Here is a 24,542-nt window from a genome sequence, read left to right as displayed (position 1 = left end):
TCATTTTGACTTTCAGCAATCCTAAGGCAAAGCTATTATTTGAGCTTCTTTACAAGATTTGCTTAGAGGAGGATTACTTTCCTCCAAGGCTGAGAGACTGTGACTTGCCCAAAGCTACTTAATAGGTTTCCGTGGCTGACCAAGGGTTCAAATCTTCAGGTCTCCTGGAGTCCTAATTCAAAATCACTACATCACACTAGCTGTCATTCATACTGCCAGTGGCCAATTTTAGTTCTGCAGAAGAAACTGGCAATTATACTCTATATGTAGTGTACTGGAACAACTATTAACACAAGACGATATCACGTTACAGAACTCTCAGTGTGTCAGGAAAGGCCCTAAGTAGACTTGCCAGAAAACTATTGTGCCAGGAGGTAAAAACACCCATAATTAGGTCTATATCTAGCACTTTTCAGTTTAGGTTTGTGAGGGCAGTTGACAATTTCTCCACCCAAGTATCCATTCATTGTTACATTGCACTGCAAAACATCCAAAAGCATTTAAAGTAGAAACAACAACTGAAACAGTAAAAAAGGTAGCAGTACAGTATCTTCCATTTCTAAAAAAAACCCAAAACAACCAAGTACATGAAACTACAGCACAGCATTAAAGCTGAAGAGTACCGTAATCTGTTTACCTAAAGTATGAAAACTGCTTGGTCTACATATTTCTGAGATTTGCTGTGATTCTTTTGCTGAATAAAATTTTGGGAATAAAATTGCTTATTTCTGCAGTTCAACTAAGATGTCCAATGGCATGTACAGCCCATCAGTATAAGACCCATTTCAGTAGATTCAGAGAGAGAAAGCAAAGTGCTTGTAGTTATGGGCACAGCTACATCCCCTCTTGATTCTTATCCCTCGTGGCCGATTAAAATTAGCCAAAAGGTATGGCCAGGTGGATTGAGGGTATCATTAATGCTTTTTTTGCATGAGGAAGTGATGCTAGCAGCCCTTACGGAGAAGGTAGAGAAAACCACTTTCAACCCCATGGTTTTTATCAACTTCCAGCTTGTTACAAACATTCCTCTTTGGAGAAAGGCTCTTAAGGGCACTGTGGCAACTTAACGCCTGACACTGTTTGGATGACAGTGATTATTTGGATCCATTTGTCATCTTGATTCAGTCCTGATTTGGGGACTGAATCAGTTTTAGTCATCCTGATGGGTGATCTTTACTGAGATAGAACAAGTGAATACATGTTGCTTTTGCTTGACCTTTCAGTGGATTTTGATACAAGTGGCCATGGTAGCCTCTGGGTTCAGCTACAGAGGTTCTGCTCAAGAAAGCAGCATTGGGAGACTATCTCTAGTCGTTCCTGACAAGGATACTATCCTGTCCCTAATGCTGTTTCATATCTACATGAAGCAATTAAAGATGGTCATCAGAAAATTTGGAACAGCCTCATAAGATGTAGAGCAGTTTTTGTTATATATTAATGAAGTGCAAGGTTTTGAACAGCATCTGGATGCAGCAGTGGACCCAATGATAGCTAACAAACTGGGGTAAGATTGAGACTTTGTAGCTAAGCAATTCCCACAACCAGAAAACAGGCAGACTAAACTCATATAAAACCTAAAACAGGTAGTCTGCCTATATCCTAGACATGGGAAACATTTCCTCTGAAGAATTACTCATGGAGCCACATGTATGAATGGTAACTCAAATGACCTCAGAGCTTCGAACTGTCTTGGTAGGTGAGCCAGTCATAGCAATTCTTGGACAGAGATGGTTTCACTATGGTTGTCAAGGCACTTGTAACCTCAGTGCTCAGCTATTGCTATCTTCTGGAGCTTGTTCAGAGCAGCATTTTCATAGCTGTGGCATCTACTATTTGGAAAGTTCTTCCATCAGAACTTCAACATGTTCAATTAATCTTATTTTTATGCATGTTGAAAACATGTTTATTTCAGTAAGCTTTGCCTATTTAGTGCAACCCACCACCTATTTCTTAAACTTCAAAATTAATGTGTACACTATTTTCTGTATAGTTGGTTTTTTTTTCTTTATACTGTATTTTATATTTTATTAAAATCTGCCACATTTAATTTTTTGGAGTCAAGTATATAAATATTTGGAATTAAAAAAACATTATTGGCACAGTATTCATGGTGCCTGGAAAATAAATAATTCAGCTCACACAGCTATGGATATATTAGATCACAATTATTTTCAGTGGATTCTCTTTCTTATCACTACTGTCATACTGGTATATTTTAGTTTAAATGCATCTGTTCTATAGTAACAGTTCTAAAGTTGATGGAAGCTGAATTTAACAAATGCAACATTAAATAAATACTTTGTTTTCTCTGTGGAGTAAGAAGTGAACTTGGTTCTTTACTTATTTAAGAATTGTAATATGTACTGGACAACACTAAAGCAACAAATCTGTCAACACTCACCTTTGGTCCATGTGGAAAATCAAACAGATATGTCATAATTTTCTGAAAGACAGATTGAAACTAGGACTTAGACATATAACAGACATTTTAAGTTATATGATCATACTTCTGATCCAAACAAAGTAATCACAGCTAAGAACTGGGGTCTAGATTTCAAGGGTTGTATAAGAGGATACAATCATACATTAATCAGCAGCGGAGAAACAGTGATATGATTAACTCCACTGTAGATGTGAAAATATGATTCTCTGATGCAGGAAGGGTCGCTGTTCGTCCACTAAACAGCAATGGATAAACAATGCATCTTAGAATCATAGAATCATAGAATCATAGAGTTGGAAGAGACCTCATGGGCCATCCAGTCCAACCCCCTGCAAGAAGCAGGAAAATCTCATTCAAAGCACCCCCGACAGGTGGCCATCCAGCCTCTGCTTAAAAGCCTCCAAAGAAGGAGCCTCCACCACAGCCCGGGGGAGAGAGTTCCACTGTCGAACAGCCCTCACAGTGAGGAAGTTCTTCCTGATGTTCAGGTGGAATCTCCTTTCCTGTAGTTTGAAGCCATTGTTCCGTGTCCTAGTCTGCAGGGCAGCAGAAAACAAGCTTGCTCCCTCCTCCCTATGACTGCCCTTCACGTATTTGTACATGGCTATCATGTCTCCTCTCAGCCTTCTCTTCTGCAGGCTAAACATGCCAAGCTCTTTAAGCCTCTCCTCATAGGGCTTGTTCTCCAGACCTTTAATCATTTTAGTTGCCCTCCTCTGGACGCTTTCCAGCTTGTCAACATCTCCCTTCAACTGCGGTGCCCAAAATTGGACACAGTATTCCAGGTGTGGTCTGACCAAGGCAGAATAGAGGGGGAGCATGACTTCCCTGGATCTTGAAACACTGCAAATGGCTGATCAGCTGGGATGTGGATGGAAATTTTGGGGCTCCACAGGCCACAAAGAGATTGTCTAAATATAACAACAACAATAATAAATTACAATAAAGGAAGCAATAAGTTCTCAATCTTTTACATTTGTACTTACATCGGTGTATTTATAATCACTGTTTGTGGCAAGGAACACCTTTCCCACTTCATTCATGCGGCTCAACAGTAAAGGCAGCTTTCCCTGAAATTACACATATTTATATAAAATCTGTTTGTCATTTCGTCACTTAAGCTGAAAATCTTGTCTTTGTGGGACTTTCAAGTCTCCCAGCTGGAATGGCAATGTGTGTACTTCTGTTCTGAAAAATTCTACATGTTTATTTCAGTGTGATTAAAATGCCTTCTCAAACCTAGCAGATATCAGCTATGAACCATTGAATCTCATGCACTGGTTCTGGGCCTACAGCACAGTTGATTTAAGATAAAAGCACCATACTATGGATGCCTATAGTGTACTATGTTCCAGATAAAAGGCTTCTCTGTCAGTCTAATGCTAAACATTTGGATTAGATCTTGACAGGTTTCAACTTGTCCTAAATTTCTATCTGGCTAGGAAATAATTACAATATCCAAACTAAAAGCTCAAAGGAAATTTTATAAATTTTGTAACCAGAAACTTGATGGGCTTAAAACAGTGGTTCTCAACCTGTGGGTCCCCAGGTGTTTACCAGCTGTTAGGATTTCAGCGAGTTGATGGCCAAAATATCTGGGGACCCACAGGTTGAGAACCACTGGCTTAAAATGAAATGCTGTAGGAAGTAAAAACTATTTACTGCCTAATTTTAACAATAAAATGACATATATATTATCAATCAGTATGGGATGCTTTAGCTCTGTTCTTTCCCATGTCCTCAAAATAATTTCTTTTTAAAAAGAGGCGAAGTATAATTACTATTTTGTTCCACTCTCCTTTAGCTACTAACATAGCTAAGTTGCCTGGAATTATTCAACAAAACCTATACAGTGTTATTTCTATCACTATTGTGTAAAATAAATCACAATGAATCTTCCTGTAATAAAATAAATTTCATACTTACATCTTTCACCACATACTTTTCCAGATTCTCAACTGTCTTTTCCTTGAGTGATCCCTGGGGAAAAAAGGAATCCTTATAAGGCACAGTGGATGTAGAGGTCTACCAAACAGCTTACTCAGGTTTCATATTAGTATAACCTTCCATCTGTCATCACGTTGTAAAATGATATATCATCTTGGACAAGTGACAGTAGGTACAGAAAGTTCTTTTCACAGCTTCACATGTCAAGAGATTGGCTTCAAATAGGCTCAGTGGAGGAGCCTAGAGCTCATTCATGATATGAGAAACAAATATGAGAGGTTAATACTTAACTGTGAATGATCATTCTAGGAAGGCAGAAGGAGCAAACCACAGCCATTGGGTTAATCCCTTGGACCAGATGATCAAGGCAGAGATCAAACTTCTAAGCCATTTTATTCTTTACTTCCTTTCCTTGATCCTTCAGTTTTGTTACACAGCCTTGCAACATGCATGAATTAAAGCCACTCAGATTCAAATTTAAAATTTGGAAATTGACAGACCTTCCCTTCCCTTCCCTTTTAAGTACAGCTATGGGAGGGGTGGATTGCTCCTTCGGCCTTCCTAAAATGATTATTCACAATAACTATCAATCTTCTCAGAAAGGCTAAAGGAGCAGTTCACTACCATTGGGATATACCTAAGCTGTGTTCCTTAAAAGTGGGAGTAGCTGTTTGAGTCTTGAACTATGCCTGTAAATCAGATTTTTCATACTTGAACATGCTAACTTCCAAGAAATTCCCTTTCTCCCTCTGGGCAGACTAAGAAAGGAAGTCTTTTGCCTTACCTTTGTTTTTTACTTTTATCCTTCCTAACCTTCTTAGATAGTAATGATGTAGATCTTAATGCTGACACTTTAGAATCAGAGGGAACTTTCTCTCAGATCATTCGTATTAGATACCATAAAAATCTTTCGTAAGATTAATTCTGCAGCTTGAACGACAGTGCACCACCCAAATGAATAACAGTGGTCAATTTACGTATGCCTTCAGGTTTTGAAGCCTGTGTGCTCACTGGTAAATGAGTAGTCTGAGTGGCAGCAGCTTTTTTGTTTACGCTCTGAAGCCTGTGAGCTTTCTGGTATCTGAATTGTTTTACTGGCATCATCCTAAGCCAATCTTTTGTTTTTATTCGATTGAGCATGGAGCTATACTCATCCAACACAGCAATTTTCTTCTTCTTCTTGACCAAGTCTCTTGATATTGCATTAATTTCTAATAATTTATGCTTTATTAATGTTAGAATACATTACTGGAGAGAGGCAGGGAGGGAGGTTATTGACCAGATGGCAAAGCAGATGAAGAAAAACTGAAGGAAGAAGAGAAGAAAAATGAGTAATATGGTTGAGAATTTTGGTCTCTTCTGATCAGCTGACACAAAGAGTTAATCAGATACTTGTGGATTGCTCCTTTAGCAAATTAGAACTTAGTATTTACTGGAAGACACCAAGCTGAGATAGAAAACTAAGGAACACCAAACCCCCCCCCCCCCCCCCCACATAACACAGTTCAACAGCTTCAGCCAAGAGGAAGCCCTCTCTCTGAACTGTTCCTGAATAAGAGACCACTTAGAGAACAGATGGAAGAGCAGAAGGAAACTGTTTTTTCATTCACTAGCCCCCCTCCAATCATATCAATGGTCACTTAACAAGTAGTTAATATTTACTCATTAGGTGGAAAAACAAATTTAATAGTCTTCAAATTACAGTACTCTAATTACCGTAAACCCAGAAAAAGCTGTTGAATTAAACAGATAATCTGAAAGTCACAATCACCTTATAATGAACCCAATCCACAGCATCTCTCACATCCTGAAACATACTCCTGAAGGACATGAAGAGGTCTCCATCTTTAAACCCTGTCTCACAGCTAGGAGAGAAATGGAACAACAGAGAGATGTTGCACATATAAAAGTAACAACCATTTATAATAGCATATAGGACTCAATAATCTTGTATAAACATTATTTGGCAATAGCTACAGATTTCCAAAACATCTTATCCCCTTTAACTTAGGTGGTTCTTTTTAACTTGCTTTGGTTTACTTATAAACATATATGTTGTGGTTTCCAGGGGTGCAAAATGCTTAATTCTTTCCCTATTCCGCTCAGTCAAGACCTGACCCTCTTCTAAAACTTAGGGCCCCAGCAGCTATGAATAATCAACAGAGGAATTCTCCATGTTACTCACTACCCAAGCTGGGAGCAAACTTTGCTTTACAGATACTCTCTTATTGTTTTCCCCTTGTGCATCCCATCCTATCCCAGTGGCACATGAATATATTTTAAGAATGCTTCTTATACTTTAAGAACACTTTAAGACCACCCCATTTTCCAGACTGGTAGTCTACTCAACGAGATCAAAAAAGTCCCTATTTCTACATTAAACAATGGTGTTTACGTACTGGTTTTAAATGAGGGGCTTTTCCACCTGCTGTGAATGATGAAGTCTTGTGAACCCCGTGTAGTTTTAATAACAAGTTTTAACAAAATAAACAAGCCCCTAAGTACTTCCATTTACTCTAATGTTTCAGTGAATTACAGACAGAAAGATCAGCACTAACGTTTTTTTTTAACTTGGAATGGAAAAAGGTAGTGACATAGCAAATATCTCTCAAATTTATGCAACCAGCAGACACACTCACTCACCTTGAATACCTGGCACAATTAGTAAAAAAATCCACCAGACAGGCCAACAAATATGTCTCTACAAAGAAGCAAAGCCAGATGTAAATGCAAGGCATGACTATACATATAAAATGAATAATAAGTTAAAGAGAAGCTCATACCATTCATCCAAACCAATATTTGTAATGTTAATTCCTAATATTGCTACTCCTACCCACTTCAATCTATGATCTCACCTGGTAAATTGAACAGTGTGTTTAAAATGTAAAACCTGTCAGTATCATCCCTCTGGATAAATTTATTAGGATACTGCTCTCGGATATCTGGCCTGAAAATGAAAAGGGATAAGGGAATGTTTCAATTAATCATGTCAATACTATATATCTCAAGGCTATAACCCCTAAGAAACAGTAAAATTATTTCCATTAAAATACTGCTATACAGGAAATGTGGTTAGTATATGCACTCTTCTGTCTACAAGATTAAATGTGATACTTAATAGCATATTTACCATAGAGAAGAAACTATTTTCATCAGTCCTTGGAAACTGTGGCTTAACAAACCATTGTATCTTGTTTGAGGGGTGTGCAAGAGAAGGGAAGGAATAAAGTGAGTGTGTTGGTACAATGATTACTATACCAAGACAGTTATAGCTGAACAACACTTGCTCGTATTTATTCCAAACTTGCTTATTAGTCTCTCTAAGTAGATTATCAAAGTCCCTCCGCTTTACTAGACTGCACAATGAGATAACAGTAAAATAATTTCCAAACAAATATTTCAAAATATTAGTGTTCGAATGATACCTGAAGGGAATCTTTCAAAAGACACTTTATCAGCTCACTCCTATCCATGCATACTCAGTAGCTCTACCTCATGCCAAGGAATATTTTTGTATGAAGAAAGCAACTTACTTCTTAAATAACTGACTTTATATGCGGTACTTACCCTCTCATGAAGTTAAAGCCATGTGCACATACTAGGATATTCCCATAGGCATCAACTTTCAGTAGATTTCCATAAAGAGAATCAAATACCAGGCCTCTAATTAACAAAGAAATGCAAGAGTTTATTTAAGCATTGTATACCAAGCTGTTATAAACAGCAAGACTTTGAAAGGTAGTCTATTAGAATAGCATACCTGAACCAGTTCTATCACGTTCTGTCCAAACTAGTATCTGACCCTAAGGAGGACACTTTGTTGACAGAGTCCCATTGAACTTTTGTTAAGCTGCAGAGGAAAAAATAGTCTGCATTGCCTGTTTTAAATGTACAGTTGATTGATTCTTTTATAATTACTTCATTTTTCTTAACAGAAAAGTCTCCTGAAGCCAGGAGGACACGTTTAAAAGCTTTTACTATCACTGTCAGTTTATCACAGTCTGCTTTGTTCCTAAATCCCAGAACTGTAGTTAACACTTTAGAAATCACTGCTTAAAACTAGCATATTCAAAACTTATCATAAGTTAAATGTGAACCACAATTGGACGAGTCAGAGACAGTCCAAGCAGCCAAATGAAAGAAGGAGTAGAATACAAACACATAGCTCACTACAACTCATGCAGTTTTTTTTCTTTTTTTTCTTTTTTTTTGGTGAACATAGCAAATATATTTGCAGCACCTTGAATACATTAAAGCACTTGTACATAGCTAAATGGTTGTGGAGAAAATTTTACAAAGCCAATAGCTTATTGGAAGTTCTTTAACTATAACCAATACTGAGGCCAGACTAGATACAACTGCAATGCTTGTTTCTTTAAACATAGTACTGTTCTCATTACGTTGAAAGGGTGAATGACAGATTTTAATAGCTAAAGATACATATGGATGAGGAAATCATAAGCATCCCTCCACTGACTCTTTCCAGTTTCTCATCCTATCTCCCCCACTTAGCTCTGATATCAGAGTGACCCTAATGGGATGAAAAATATCTGGGGAGGGGCATAACTGGCAGGTATAGGGAGAGTTTACTGCTTCTCCTTTTACGTCACAAAATGGCACTCCTTTTTCAAATGGGAATGGCAACTGTCTAATAAGATGATCAATCAGCTCTTGTCTTTTCTTTTTATGAAAACATTTAATTTATTAAGCTTGTTTAGTAAGCACCTACTACAAAAGAGCTTTCCATGGCACGTTCTCCCTGCCACTGCCAGGAATATATAATGTTCTTTATGTGTTCATCATGTGATGTGGTCCCCTGGTGCCGGTTCCCGTCCTTGCTTTATATCATTAACTGCTAAAATCAAAGTGAGGGTGGAACCTACACAGCATGAGAAGTTTCACTTCGAAGTAAGTGAATCTGCACATGAAGGACAGAGAGTTGAGAACATAATTGACAAAACAGTTTTTGGCAGTCATCGCTGTTTGCTGCAATGTGTGGTTTGGCTCTGACTGTGAGAAAGGAGACAATATCCACCACAAATAATCCAGCTATTGAAAGCCCCTTTCTCCAGACATTAAATGACCTTAAGGACAATGAAAATTTGAAGTAAATTTGGGAACAGATATTGTCTGTCTGAACCAAGGCTTTAAAGCCCACTTCCCGGAGCAGACATACAGAACTATGAGCTAGTGCAGGTGGATCACCTGCATCCAAACTGTTCAAAATAAATAATAGTTTCATGTATTACAGAAAGCATGAATTACATGTTTTAGTCTTTGTCCCCAAGACTTTAGATAAGACTTTATAGTGGTGTACTAAAATACAAACACACACACACTGTGCATCAAAGAAGTATTAAGTCCCAAGCTTTATTTTTTCATTATGTTACAACCAAGAATAGAAATGGATTTAAATGGCATTTTTACAATTTGATGTACTCCAGTGTTATTCTGGTTTTATGTTATGGGCACTGCCCAGCTCAAGATACCTTGCAGTCTAAAACAGGTTTTCTTCCACAATTGCCCTATATTACCTCTATCAACCTTGCCCTCAATCTTGACAAGTTTCCTGGTTCTTGACAAGGAAAAGCATCCCCACAATATGTTGCTGCCACTATTTATTTATTTATTTATTTCCAGAATTTATACCCCGCCCTTCTCACCCGGGGGGGACTCAGGGCGGCTTACACAGTTGGCAACATTTAATGCCAAGAACATAATAATAAAACAAAAACAGTACACATAATCAATTAAAACTATAAAAATACATCATTAAAATACATTATAAAAATTAAAACATATGTAAATTAGATCCATTTGTCTAAAAACCTCATGCTTCAGCCTTCAATCAGACCATCATGCTTAACATGCTTTCAATGCAATTTCTGTTGCTTTGTACTACTTTCCGTAGCAAGATTAAAAAGTTCAATTTTAGTCTTGATGGGATAGGAATGCGTTTACTGTGTCTCCTGCATGCCTTTTTTGCAAATTCCACATTAGCTTTGATTTGGGTTTCTTTTAGTAATAGCAACCCCTCCTATGTCAGCTGCAGAGTTTTCAGCTCTTCCAGAGTTGGTTTCTTGTCTAATGCCCTTCTTATCCAGCCACTAATTTTAATGACCTCCTATAACACTATGTAACAAAATTAGGGGGGGGGGATCTGTTTCTGGGTTGAAAGTGTTGTTTCTTGTTTAATTGTACAATCCTTACTTTGAAAGTAATTGTCCAGAAACTGTTTTTGTGTACTATTTTATTTGTTTTAGCCTTTGGAGTTTGTAATTTTCTTTATCTTAATGAAATTATGCATAAACAAAGTTTATTTTCCATGGTTTTATAATAGAACCCATTAGGAATGACATTTATAATCCAGGAACAAAAAATCGTGTTACATAGTGTAATCAGAGTCATAGTTCAGATATATTCTTTCCATTTTGTAATAAGGTTTGGGTTTTTAAAAAACAATCCAACCCTGCTTCGTATTCCTGTACAACATCATCTCATACTTGTTTTGATATCTCCTTGGGTACTATTTAAATACCAACAACCTTTAGGGCAGTGGTTCTCAACCTTTGGGTCCCCAGGTGTTTTGGCCTACAACTCCCAGAAATCCCAGCCAGTTTACCATGTTAGGATTTCTGGGAGTTGAAGGCCAAAACATCTGGACACCCACAAGTTGAGAACCACTGTTTTAGGGCCTTCCAGAATTACACATAGGTAGACTCCATTTAACTATAGAAGGGACTCACTATTCTGTCTAAGATCTCTTGCAGTGTAAAAGAGCTTACCTCTACAATTGCCTTGTATTGTCTCTATGCAATTTATTAGGCACCAGAGCTTATTTAGGTATACTACAGGAAAATAAGTGAATGCCTACACAGCAACAAGTGCCAATTTATTATATATATTTATGTATAAGTCAAAAAGCAGGTCTGGGATTAAAAATTAAAATTTTTATATAACCTGTGGATAAGCTAAGAGTCATTCAGCAGAGAGGGAAAAGCACCAGTGCTGCATCAAGAGGGCAGTAGCTCCTGAAATCTGGCACTATCATTTTCCTGTCCAGATATTTTAAAAGGCCAGAAATGTTGTTGTAGTAGTGAGAGTGAGAAGTGAGTGCTTCTTTAAGATTTTCTGGGATGGACTAAACTCTTGCCTTTTGCTATTTTACTTTTGTCTTCTTCTTTTTTTTTTTTTGGTAAGAGTTAAGGGAAAGTATTTACACTGACTCATGGAGAACAATCAATCCAATTTTGGGAAGCTGATTTTTTAACTAAAATTTCTAGAGTATATATAGTACTTTTATTTCTTCTACATTTGTGTCACAATAAAACATATTTTATACCTGCACAGTGTTGAGTATCAGTCTACATCAAGTGGTAGCAATACAATTAAGTCCATTTCAATTCCAGATTGCAACATCACAAAATATGGAAAAAACAAAGCGTAAATAATACTTCTGTGTTGTCGAAGGCTTTCATGGCCAGGATCACAGGGTTGTTGTATGTCTTTCGGGCTGTGTGGCCATGTTCCAGAAGCATTCTCTCCTGACGTTTCGCCCACATCTATGGCAGGCATCCTCAGAGGTTGTGAGGTATTACCTCACAACCTCTGAGGATGCCTGCCATAGATGTGGGCGAAACGTCAGGAGAGAATGCTTCTGGAACATGGCCACACAGCCCGAAAGACATACAACAACCCAATAATACTTCTGCAAGGCACTATACATATTTGTACACTAGGAACCACAATAAGTTGGAATTATAGCAATATGACACCACAAATGGGCCTTACATTTCTCCTTTTCACCTTTCACCAACAAACGTTTGAATTGCATGCTCCTTTTTGTGCTCTTACTAAATGCACTGTATTGGTTTTACATTTGAGCATTCCTTTCCTGCAGTAACCTCTCGTATCTTTTACAGAAGTCACAATGAACAGAGTTCAGAATCAAAAATGTTAAGTGGATCTAATAAAGGTACCATGCATTAACACATTTTCTATAACACTATGGACAATTTTGTATTTCTTTTATGCTCTGCTGGTACATGTTTGAGCAATATGGAGAAATCTCAATGGCTGTAAAAGTTCATCTGGGGTGGGATGTATCCAAATTTAGCCACACTAAGAGTTGATTTACTGAAATTAATGGGGCCTGTTTTAAAAGCTACTAGGGAAATCTGGAGATCCTTATCCATACTTACAAATACTGTCCACTGGCTTTATGTATCATTTTTCATCATCATGAATTAAATTAATCTTTACATAACTTAGAAGCTAGGCAAAAGTTCTACCTGGATATATATTTAAGCTTTCCTGCAATGCAGTTGATTTCTTTGAAGACACATTCTTTTACTGACACAGCAAACAAAACTTACAAGAATCCTTTGCAATTAAATTGCTTGATAGGTTATAGTTATTTACCTGGTAGGGAATGTAGGATCATAGACAAAATTAAGCAGCTCTTGAGGATATCCTATTGAAACCAATCGTTCAACGGTCAGGTCAAATCCAAGGGATTCATACTCTGGGGATTTATACACTGCAACAAGAGAAGAAGATTCTATTGAAAAATACAAGGGAGATAAGCACACCATATTTAGGCATAATATCTATACTAATTGTGACCTTATAATATGTCTTTATGGAGAATTCAGCAGACATACAGCAGAGTGAAATATCAGGCTTTGTTAGCCACAGTGATCTTGGAAGTTTTATTCTGCCAGGAACATTCTGTCTACTGGCAGTACAATTCCAATTTAAGCAACAAAATCCATCAGATGAAATATTAGCTAGTGCCTCAAGTGAAGTATTTTCCAAACAACATTATTATTCTTACCTCATTTCACCTCTACAAGCCCATGTTTAAAGAAAATCTGATATTTATTGGTCCTGCTGAAACTCAGAAGACAATTTTGAAGCCTAATCTCAGATCATGTGTTACCATCCTTGTGGGAGGCTTCTCTCATGTCCCCGCATGGAGCTGGAGCTGATAGAGGGAGCTCATCCGCGCTCTCCCCGGGTGGGATTCGAACCTGGCAGCTTTCAGGTCAGCAACCCAACCTTTAAGTCATGAGGCTTTAGTCCACTATGCCACCAGAGGCTCTGTGTCTAAGTAGGTGGCATCTAGCAGGATAACATATTAAGTTGCCTTTTATTAGAAGCCTAGCTGTAAGATTAGCTTCTAATGTATTAATAAGCTCAGAAAGTCTACTATTTTATACCAAAACAATACATTCTGTCACCTTTCAGAGAACTCTTACTTTATGAAAAGTAAATATTTCTACTATACCTCACTGGTTTTCTAAATGCTCTGCATAGTAATAGTAAGATATGTTGCATTACCATACATTTATCTCCCTATAAATTACTGCCTTTCTGCTTATCGTTATCTGTTAAGTATTGCTATTTTCCACTAACGTAGTAACAGTGTTCATTTATTCATTTAAAGTATTTATCGATTTTCTCTCAACTCACCTGGGCTCCCAATGTACAGTGGCAATGTGCAAGGGAGCGAAACACCGAAAACATTAAATACACAGATAGAAACATTTACACAAACTAAAACAACTCATTAAGAATGATTTTAAAACTAATTTATCTCCATTAATGCTGCTCTAAAAGTTATTAATTCCTAGCATTTTTTAGATATTTTGTAGTCCAATATATGAATTGCCATAATCTATTTTTCCTAGAACTTTAAAGGATGAGTGAGACTGAAATATCATACAGCTAGTTCAATGCACTAAAATAGATTTTGATTTAAGTTTGGTAACAGCAGGTTTCCAATACCACATGGCAAATCTCTGACAATGCAGAAACTTTCAAAAACAGCTTATGATTTTGCCTAAGTTTCTACTGTGCAAAGAAAAAAATAAATTGTGCAGTGATCTGTATTGGACATAAATCCCCCAAGATCTCAGTGCTACTAAATATATCCTTCATCTTGTATGTAAGGCATATCTGCAACATCCACTCCATAGTTGTCTTCCTACTACATTCTTATAAGCTTAGTTTCATGTATGATCCACTATCACTCCTTATTCCTTTTAGCAACATAACTTCCTAGCCAATAATGCTAATTCTAATACTTACATGTGCCTTAATAACAATTTTTATAATTGATATGATCATACATTATGAAGTCATTCTGTTTAATGTATTTAATCACACTTTAATTATGTGTGCAGATGTCATGTAAACAAACAGGTAACATAGAACTGTTTTTATGTGTGGATTTTTTGTTTTGTTTTTTGGGGGAAATCAGTTGCTTCGTGTCTCACTAGAAAAGACAATAATACTTGGTAAAGTAGAAGGCAAGGAGGAATAAAGGAATACTGCATTACAGATAAGTAATCTTGGTCAGGGATGCATCAGCTGCTCTGAGTCTGCAAGACTTGTCAGAACTGCTGGGTAACTTGGATGTCTTCTCATTCATGGGGTCGCATAAGTCCATAGCAGTCAATAACACTTTTATTTAACCTAAGGTAACATGTAGGGAGATTAATGGTGTATTACTGTGATGACAGCATTGGCATGGAGATGTTTTATGCACTGACAATGTAAAGAAGGTAATTAACTGTTAAATGGCACCACAAATAAGGACTTTCAGCAGAGAACGTGTGCTGGCAAAAACCTTACAATAAGACAGGCTAATTATATGCTCAGAGGACTGGCCCATAATAATATCAGTCCTTGTAAGATAGAGCCACTTACTCATCAAAATGGCATCTTATGGAAACATGTTAGTATTTCACCATTTGTTCAATCTAGAAAAATCTAAATTAGCTTAGAAAGAATAACAAAAGCCCTTAGTAAATTCATGTAGGTTCTTCAGAAGCTGACTCCCCCAGCCACTAGATACCCAGCACTTTTATGAAGTAAAATGTCATCCTGTCCAATGCACTAGTTTCTTTCTCTACAAATTAAGGCTATTTTCCCCTTAAAAGTCCTGGCATCAAGAATGATTCAGTTCTAATGTATTTGCAAAACTATACTTACAATCCAAAAATCTTATGAATTCCCAAAAAGTAAAATAAGTAATTATAATATTTTACTGCAATGGAAAAATAAATTAAAATAGATAATGAAGCCTTTATAAATGACTAATATTTAGAAGCAGCAAGAAATTTTGAACTTTGCTTGCTACTGATGCAATGGATCATTATTAAAAATGTATGAACAAAAAAAATTTTTTGTAGCCAAACACTTGAAAATTACAAAACAGAACTGTACACATATACTACATCCCTCAAAAGCGTAACGGACGTTTAATCTAGAATGCCTTTCACAACAAAATCATTGTATACAACTGTATTCCCAGAAACACTGAGTTACACTGGTACTTGTCAAGGATTCCAAACTGAGATCGCAAATGCCAGACTAACTTCTGTAACCAATCACCTAGCCCATCACTCTCAATCTTTTCCTGAAATCCATAGACAAAATGGTAGGTGCTTGCTGCCAGCATGTTACAAATATGAAGTTGAGCATACCTGAACAGTCTTCAATGTACACTGCAATATACAAAGGTTATGATTCAAAGAAAAAATGTGGGACTATTAAAGTAGAGAGCCAATGTACTAGACTGGAAGTCTGGAGTTCCAGGTTTTAGTCCCTTCTGTCATGACACTCAATGGGTCATTTTGGATTGGACATTCTACATCAACCTTACCTATGTTACAGAGCTGTTTAGGGGATAAAGTGGAGAGCAGAGGTGTGTACACCAACTTGAACTCACTGCAGCAAATGTGAGACCAATAAATAATGAAATCAATTGAAAGAAAGGCTGACAAATTTGACATCCTAAATAACAGACCCACAAACTATCTGTCATGTCATCTGCTTTTGTTAACCTGGTTAAATTCCAATGAATACCCTTGTGTCTGTATCTTCAAAATTCCTTGTCATACTAATGTAGTTTCAAGAAACAAAGGAAATGCCATGGAATATCTCAACCTGACCTATTTCACAGTAAGAAGAAAGAGAACAATAGGCATTGCAGATACTTATGATTCCAGACAAAGATTTTCCTTGCCATTTGAGTTGTAATGTCTTTGTGACAGGGATATATCTTTTTGCTATTCACTAAATGAGTATACATATCAACAGCCATCCTTAAAACCAGTACAGGGACACACTGATCCACCATAGAATGATCTAAACTTTAAGGAGATGAACATGAAAGTATCTACACACTTAGGTTAAACGGTACTTTATGATAGTTAAAACACTTCAGATTCACTGTAACACTCAAACAGGATTCATTCTAGTGCCCAAATGAACATGCATTATTTCCATACCAAAAATCATTTTTAGTGGCAGTTCAATAAGGTTCTGCATTTATGGAATCTCAAGGAAAGCTGCTATGATGAAGAACTCAAGTTGTTCAAAGTGGGATCAGAATCTAACCAGAGAATGCACAATGCCTGTTTAAATGATATGCTTCAATTCATTCCACAGATCAAACTTATGAAACATTCTCATTGTTGGTTGGCTGATTATAGACCAAGCCAAGGGCACCAGGGAAGAGAATGGCGATATATACTGTATTTTCTCAGGGGAAAAGATAATAGTTTTCTCCCATCCATAATGTAACTACAGTAGAGTCTCACTAATCCAAGCCTCGCTTATCCAAGCCTCTGGATAATCCAAGCCATTTTTGTAGTCAATGTTTTCAATATATCATGATATTTTGGTGCTAAATTCATAAATACAGTAATTACAACATAACATTACTGCATATTGAACTACTTTTTCTGTCAAATTTGTTGTATAACATGATGTTTTGGTGCTTAATTTGTAAAATCATAACCTAATTTGATGTTTAATAGGCTTTTCCTTAATCCCTCCTTATTATCCAAGATATTCGCTTATCCAAGCTTCTGCCGGCCCGTTTAGCTTGGATAAGTGAGATTCTACTGTAATAATTTTCACAGCTAACACAATTTTCAAGGTGCCTTATCAATATAAAATATTAATACTAGGATGAATCTAATGTTTTAAGTCAGCAAAAGCTGCTTGGTGATACCATTTTAATAGTTCTTTCAAGGCTAGCAGAAAAGTTATCCACATTCCTACATTAGTCTGCTGCATTTTCTCCATGTGACACAAAGGAGGGAGCAGTCTCCTTTATTTCTATGACAAATGCAAAAGAGGAACAGTTGATTACCGTATTTTCCTCCTATTAACACACATAGAGCAAACTTTGGTGGGTAAGTCCCAACTCAACTGTTGTATTTTACTCTTATAATTTTTACTATATCTATTGTAAAATACCCTGGAATCTATCAAGTCAAATGTGATTTATAAATGCTTTAAATAAACAGATAAATAAATAGAAACACACATTGGTGTCACAATTACACATGACATTCATGTGATTTGTTTATGAATACAAGATTTGGTTTTTACAAATAATCAGCATAGTCTGCCACATACTTCAAAGAAACCTTTTATTTCAAGAAATGTCTTACTATATGTTAGCAGACCACCTGAGTGAGTGTTTATTTGTGCAGATAGTATGAATTGAAACCATGGAGACTGGATCATGACGATAAAGGGAGACTATAAAGGTTGTGCTCCAGTTACAGTGACATAGTTCAAGATAAGCTTTCCTTTAATTAGACAACTGGGAATGGAGTTGGAATTCACAGAGCTCATGTCCCTTTTTGACAACACTCTGCACCACAGAGTATTCTAGATCAATCACGATGAGCTACGAGCTTCTGACATTTTCTTGCAAGCTGTACAAGTACTCATTTGAGTAACATGAGCTACCAAACAAATGATCTATCTATCACTGCAAGGCTGGCAGTGAACAGTATTTGGGTGCCAAATGGAAGCACCATAATAGAAGAAGGATCCATTACATTAATTAAAAGGTAAACAACTGAGGACTCTTTAGTTCTCAAACAGTTCAGTTATTAGGAAATTAACCGTGAGAAATTATGAACTTATTTCATAAATCAGACTATGTTACTATGCTTATTTAATATTCAACAGGCACCTAGAGGTTGCCATGCATAATCTGTTGTGCAGTGAGCTAGACTGGTGCAGTTACTTCCACATGCATATCCCTGGACAACTGTAATCAAAGTGTAAGAGCACAGGGTAACGAAGAGAGGTACTGAGATCAGAGCCTAAGGAAACAAATTTCTCTTCAAGTGGGGGAGGGAGTTGATGTGACAAAAAGACAAAGTTTAAAGATGCAAACCAGCTGACAGCACTCACAATTCGTCAGTTGCAAAATCAAATAAAAATTGAATTTATATGTATATACTCAGCTCAAAATTATTTTCTCGAAGAAGTGTGGGGCTTCCTTATGAAGTGTGCATATCATAAGAGAAGCCAATATGCAGAGGAAGCTACACAGTAAAGAATGAGATACCCATGCACTCTAGTGTTACCTTTGCTGCCAAAACAGGTGCAGTAGCCATATGTATAGCCCTTTCTGAAAAGTAAAAGTCTGCAGCCACTCCAGCTACTGCAGAATACTGCTGCCAAAATAATAACTCACATGAAGCAGATGCTGAGTGTCACTCCAGTCTTGAAGGAGTTACACTGGACTCCCCTGTCAAAAAGAAAGAATCATACTGACTTTAAAACTGCAAGACTGGGGGAGGATATTAATGACAACGTGATCATTTGCTGGAGCTATAAGCCTGAAAAAGACTTTTAAAAAGCCAATCAGTCATGGTTTGCAACTATCTTTACATAAATAAAACATTTAAAATGCTCTCATATTTCAAAGATCTTAAACTTAAAAAGTCTGCAAAAGAACTGAGGACAGACAGATGTGCTGTTATCAACAGAAAATTGACAGTAACACATGCATCAGGACTTGGATCATTGAACCAAATCTAGGGCTTTAAAACGTATTACAATTCTAACATAGGTTTAAAGTTAATTTATTGACTCGATATCAAATGTAGTTTATGTGCTCTGGAATGATTTGAATATTTAGCTTCTCCCTGTCCCACATGAAAACTATTTTAGTGCATATTGATAGGAATGACAGGAGAACTGTGTAAGTAGTTAAATGTGGCAGGGTATTGGGAGAAAAGGTGCACATATTTATAAAACATGCTTTCAAATACTGAAATTAATCTTAGCAATTTTGAATAAATTCAGTGAACATCCAAAAATAAACTTGTATACCAAAGTATTCTAAAAGAACATTAGCAAAGGCCATGGAAATGGCAACTGAAATGCAAGTTCTGGAAAAATGACAGCCTATCTCTTTCCACTTTAGTATGAAGGAAGACCATGAAGAACACTGGCAACCTCAAGGTGGTGAAATAAAAACACAAGACAGTGGCAGGATCACGGCCACATAAACAATCCTCCATATGTATTGAAGTTTTGGCTCGGAACATATGTCTTAAGGAGTTCTCTGAATGTCTATTTGTGAGTAAGAATATTTTATATTTTTTAAAAGAAAATCTAGGTATATTAAATGGCACACATCTGTACGAGGTACAGCTGAAAAGTAATGAAACTAGCATGAACCGGCAACAATGCTACCTCTCGCTTCACATGGCCGTTAGATTAACCCCTGCCATAAACACAGTACACGTTTGAATGTTATAGTTGCTATGCAATTGTTGAGAGCATCCGTCGTGTTTCTGAGGTGCTTTACAAAATGGACAACAGAAAAAAATTGTTCCAAAAACCCTCACAATCGAGCAGAAGGCCAAGAGGAGGGATGTGAGTGTTGATCTTCTGAACCATCTTGAGAAAGAACCAGAATTCTTCATAGTGTGATCACAGGTGAGAAATCATGGATTTTTGAGTATAACCCAGACACCAAACACCAAAGTTGGGAGAGGTAAACTCTCCCCATCTCAAGAAAGCTAAAATGAGCAAACAGAAAAGCAAATTGCTCATTTGTTTTTTTGAGTCAGGTAACCATCCACAAGAAATTTGTGCCTTGAAGACAAAGTGTCAATCAAACCTTTAATCAAGTAGTCCTTGACAGGCTCAGGAAGAGGGTGACACGTCTATGAACAGACACTGTACGCACTTGGATACTGCACCACAACAATGCCCCATAACACACAACAGTCTAGATAAATGAATTTTGGCAGAAGCATTCCTGTGGTTCCCTGCCCCCCCCCCCATTTGCCAGATCTTAGTCCCTGTAACTTCTTTTCATTTCCCAAAATTAGTCTCATTACTTTTCTGCCATACCTCGTACAGATTACGGCAAATATAATATGGATATGGTAGAGCTGATGGACCATGAAGTATGCCTTGGTTACATTATTACATCTGCAAATTTGATTACACGGCATGAAAATGCATTAGAGCAACAATACAATACATACATACTTGTAAGTAAGCCTCAACGACTGCAATCCTATGCACATTTGTCTGCATATGTACACATTTTAGGCAAGGAATATTCAGAGATGTTTTTCCCCAGTAATCTCATTCACAGTGGATTGCTAAACAACATTGTTTTGAACCACATATTTTAAATGGCTAAATCATCCATAAATTAACTTTGAAAATATTTGTTAGGTTCTAGGTCTCTGATATATCTACATGTTAATTAAGATAGACATACAGACAAACAGCCAGCCAGCCAGAAATATATATATCCACATACACAAACACACAAGTGTCAAAAATAATGTCTGCTATAAATCTGAATATTAGGTAGCTGACAGTGTCACAGAAATTAGGTAGCTAACAATATCACAGGAAACAAATTATAATTTGTACCCTGCTGGACCACGACAATTCTTTTTTTTTTTAAAGTTGGAAGATAAATACAGTAGCTAATTTTACTTTTTTTTTTAGATAAGCTTTTCATCGAATCTTGTTCTAAACTTTTGGAAATCTTTGATCCCATCCCAGGGAAAATGTGAGATGAAAGGAAGGAGGGATTCTAAAAATGTTTTGTTTCATTTACTGTATTTCTAAATTTAACCAAACAATTTCTTGAAAATCTAGTTTGTGCTTGAAAAACAGTCTCTATGGACCACAATACTAAACTTCCAGACTATCGCACAAAATATGGCTTTATGGGCTATTGAGAACTGAATCAAGGATCAACCTAACCCAATCAAAATGTCTCCAGAAAAACTACAAGCAAGACACAAATGGAAGAGTTCTTCTTTGTGTTTTTATGACATTTTGCTTTGAGCACATTGATTACATTTACATTTTAAACTGATTTTGATAGATCTATCCATTAATGTCAATTTAAATTCTTTGAAACACATTTCATTAACAGTGAAGCTCACTTAGTAAGTATGGAGGCAAACTGCACTGAAAGGCTTGCATTTAAATGTAGCTTAATAGTATTCAAAGCACCTTAAAATATAAAAACCAGTAGATATCAAAATATACAGTAGTACCATAGGATAGTATCACTGGTTACCACTTAGACATATATTCCCTTCAAAAACAGCGTGTCTCTGTATATGTTGCTGGAGAGCATAAGTAGGAGGGCACTGTTGTATTCAGGTACTGCTGCTCAGTGGCTTCATATAGGCGTCTAGTTGGCTGCTGTAGGTAGAGAATCTTGAGCCAGACGGCACTTTGATCTGATCAAACATAGCTCTTCTTATATTCTAAGGAGTATGTGCTAATCTCATTATCTTAATATAGGTACTTTAATTATTTCAGACTGTCCAGATAAGAATTACATTGTACATATATAAAATTCAATAATTAAGCCACTCTGAATTGGTAACTTGAAGGCACATACACACACACACACACACTAAAATTTCTATTTGGAAAATGTGTGGAGTAAATGAGATTTGGAAAATGTGTTAGGATAAAAATATGTAGCAGGCTGGACAGGACTTGGTAACAAAACTGTCTGAGAAGGAGAGAAATGACCATTAATCTATCTAAAATGAAAAAGAATATTCCTGCAAATAAAGATAATATATAAAGTCTGATCACAACAAAAAGTATGCACTTTGATTATGACCACAGTCAAATCTCAACTTTGCAATGACCCATGCTTCCTATTATGTCCTTGCCCACAATATACAACACAATTTTGATATCTAATCTATGGATTTAACCCTTTGCACTATAGGTTTCCTGATAGAAACACATATATTTATAATATCAACCACATCTAACTTTTATGAGTTTAACATCCATCATTTGGGAAGCAATAAAGGTCATGTGACTGTTCCTATTTGGTACTATCTCAAACTATAACCCCCTGGATCACCTTCCATTGAGGAATGAGAGAAGCTTTCCAGGTGTTCTATAAAAATGCCCAAAGAAGAAGGTAGCAGGCATTCCTATTATACTAACACACCACATTACTCTGATTTCTTCTGGGAAAATATAGCATTTGGATGGGATACTACCAATAAATGCCTAGTGCTGTAGGCTATTTTTCTGAGGAAGGAACTCGCAAAACCACCCCTGAATATCCCTTGCCTGAGAAAACACTTTGAAATCCATGGGGTCACTATAAGGCAGGCTATTTGAAGGCACACACACACAGTTGCATGTAGTGATACATTTTTAATTTATATTTTTATATTGTATTGGTTGTAAGACACCTTGAATCTCTTTGTTTAGAAAATTGTTCCTAATAAATATAAAAAACGCTACTCATATTTCCCGACATCAAACCACAGAATTCTAATGGTCCCGTGCTCTTCAGATAGATTAATGAAAGAAAATCCTATTGCCTGTTGTGTTAAACTTGTTTTTTTCAGGGACCTCAATCCTGATCCAATTCCTAAACAAGCCATGTAGCAGTCTGTCAGTGAATGATTTATTGGGAGACAGAGAGACACACACCATGTGCTCCACCCTACCCAAATATCAAATAACAACAAACTGAAAGCTTTACAGCGCAACACTCCAAGAGCACCATTAAAACATTGAAGCAAACATTAAGCATGATTCAAGCAATATGGCAACTTTCACAAAGGGTCTAGCTATTTTTAAGTAGCATTGTAACACACACACAGAGATTAAACTATAAACTAATTTCTAGACAATAATAACAAAATTATTCAGAATTCCAAAGAGTATATCCTCCATTACCTATTTGTAAATCCAAAAAAATAGTATGGATGGTGTTAGAAATGCAATTATGGAATGAAACATACATTTTGCCATCTTGAATTAATTTACAATGAGGGCTAGAGAAAATAAAACGGATTCTCCTTTTAACTTACTTGAGAGACAAAGAGTCAGCTATGAAAACAAGTATTGTTTGCTCCCCTACCTTTCACTCACACACTCAAATTCCTATTTCCCTTTAGCAAAGAAAAGGAAATTCTCAGCATAGGCCTTGTGAACACTGCCCAGTGTTTATGGTTAACCAAAATTTTGCAGTAATGTGACACTAGTTTCAGTTGCCTGTTAAATGATAGGGTTGGTTAGCATTAAGCATAAACAACACTGCTTTCAATTTTTTTCTTAATATTTAGTAGAATTACTCTTTAAGGGGAGTAAAAGTGAGTGATGGAAAATATCTTCATAGGGCTATTTTCTGAACATTCTGATATAAATTAAGAGAAAGCCATTATTCTTTCCAGACAGTAAGTACCAGTGAATAGATATAATGCTCACCATTACCAACATACATTCAATATCACACTGTTTTTGTAGTGTATTTGTAACAGCTGTCAAAAATAATTTTGATCTTAAAATAGATTAACAATACATCTTACTTGATACATCTGTCATTGAATTCACATGACATCAATTTCTTTGACACTTCTATATTTAGGTTGCTGACTCCTTGACTTGATTTGATTCCAGACCTAGGAAGTTGATTTTCCAAAACACACTCTTTGTCAGCATTTGACTCCCATTTAACCTTTTCGCAAAGGTTATTAAGGTTACTTGCCTAACTGGAACATTATCTACACATTATTTTGGATTTTCTTTTCCCATTTTAATCTTTGCATCCACCTTAGTCTGTCCTTTTCAAAACAGGCCAACATTTTAACACTTTTTTAAAAAAGATATATAATGCTTTCCTAACAAGTCAAATACCATGGATTCTAGCTCTGTCCTACAGATACATAAACTCATCTTTTAAATAGGTAAAAACTAGCATTTTAATTGTGCCCAGAAACAGAGCAGCAGTCAATGGAGATGTTGCAACAAGGAAATTATGTGCTGCCTATAGTTAGCCCAATTAGAATCTGGC

At 36.5% G+C, this 24,542-nt stretch overlaps 1 protein-coding gene across 8 annotated transcripts in view; it reads right to left on the bottom strand.

Moving 5' to 3' along the window:
* Nucleotides 1–24,542, bottom strand: part of nt5c2 (5'-nucleotidase, cytosolic II) — a 100,790-nt gene that overhangs the window by 14,955 nt on the left and 61,293 nt on the right. For 3 of the 8 annotated variants that reach the window (XM_008106572.3, XM_062976310.1, XM_008106573.3), the window contains 9 exons: nucleotides 12,815–12,932; nucleotides 7,961–8,056; nucleotides 7,524–7,583; nucleotides 7,249–7,340; nucleotides 7,034–7,091; nucleotides 6,162–6,255; nucleotides 4,370–4,423; nucleotides 3,430–3,513; nucleotides 2,402–2,443 (listed from right to left, as the gene is read on the bottom strand). In XM_008106572.3, coding sequence (XP_008104779.1) covers nucleotides 2,402–2,443; nucleotides 3,430–3,513; nucleotides 4,370–4,423; nucleotides 6,162–6,255; nucleotides 7,034–7,091; nucleotides 7,249–7,340; nucleotides 7,524–7,583; nucleotides 7,961–8,056; nucleotides 12,815–12,932 — 698 coding nt within the window. Of the gene's footprint in view, nucleotides 1–2,401; nucleotides 2,444–3,429; nucleotides 3,514–4,369; nucleotides 4,424–6,161; nucleotides 6,256–7,033; nucleotides 7,092–7,248; nucleotides 7,341–7,523; nucleotides 7,584–7,960; nucleotides 8,057–8,153; nucleotides 8,244–12,814; nucleotides 12,933–18,908; nucleotides 18,963–24,542 lie in introns of all 8 variants that reach the window. The other 5 variants (XM_062976307.1, XM_008106575.3, XM_062976311.1 and 2 more) reach the window with 5 other exon arrangements.

Source organism: Anolis carolinensis, chromosome 3 (assembly GCF_035594765.1).
Source record: "Anolis carolinensis isolate JA03-04 chromosome 3, rAnoCar3.1.pri, whole genome shotgun sequence".
In the NCBI taxonomy this organism is placed as follows: domain Eukaryota; kingdom Metazoa; phylum Chordata; class Lepidosauria; order Squamata; family Dactyloidae; genus Anolis; species Anolis carolinensis.
This window is presented reverse-complemented; position numbering and strand designations above follow the sequence as displayed.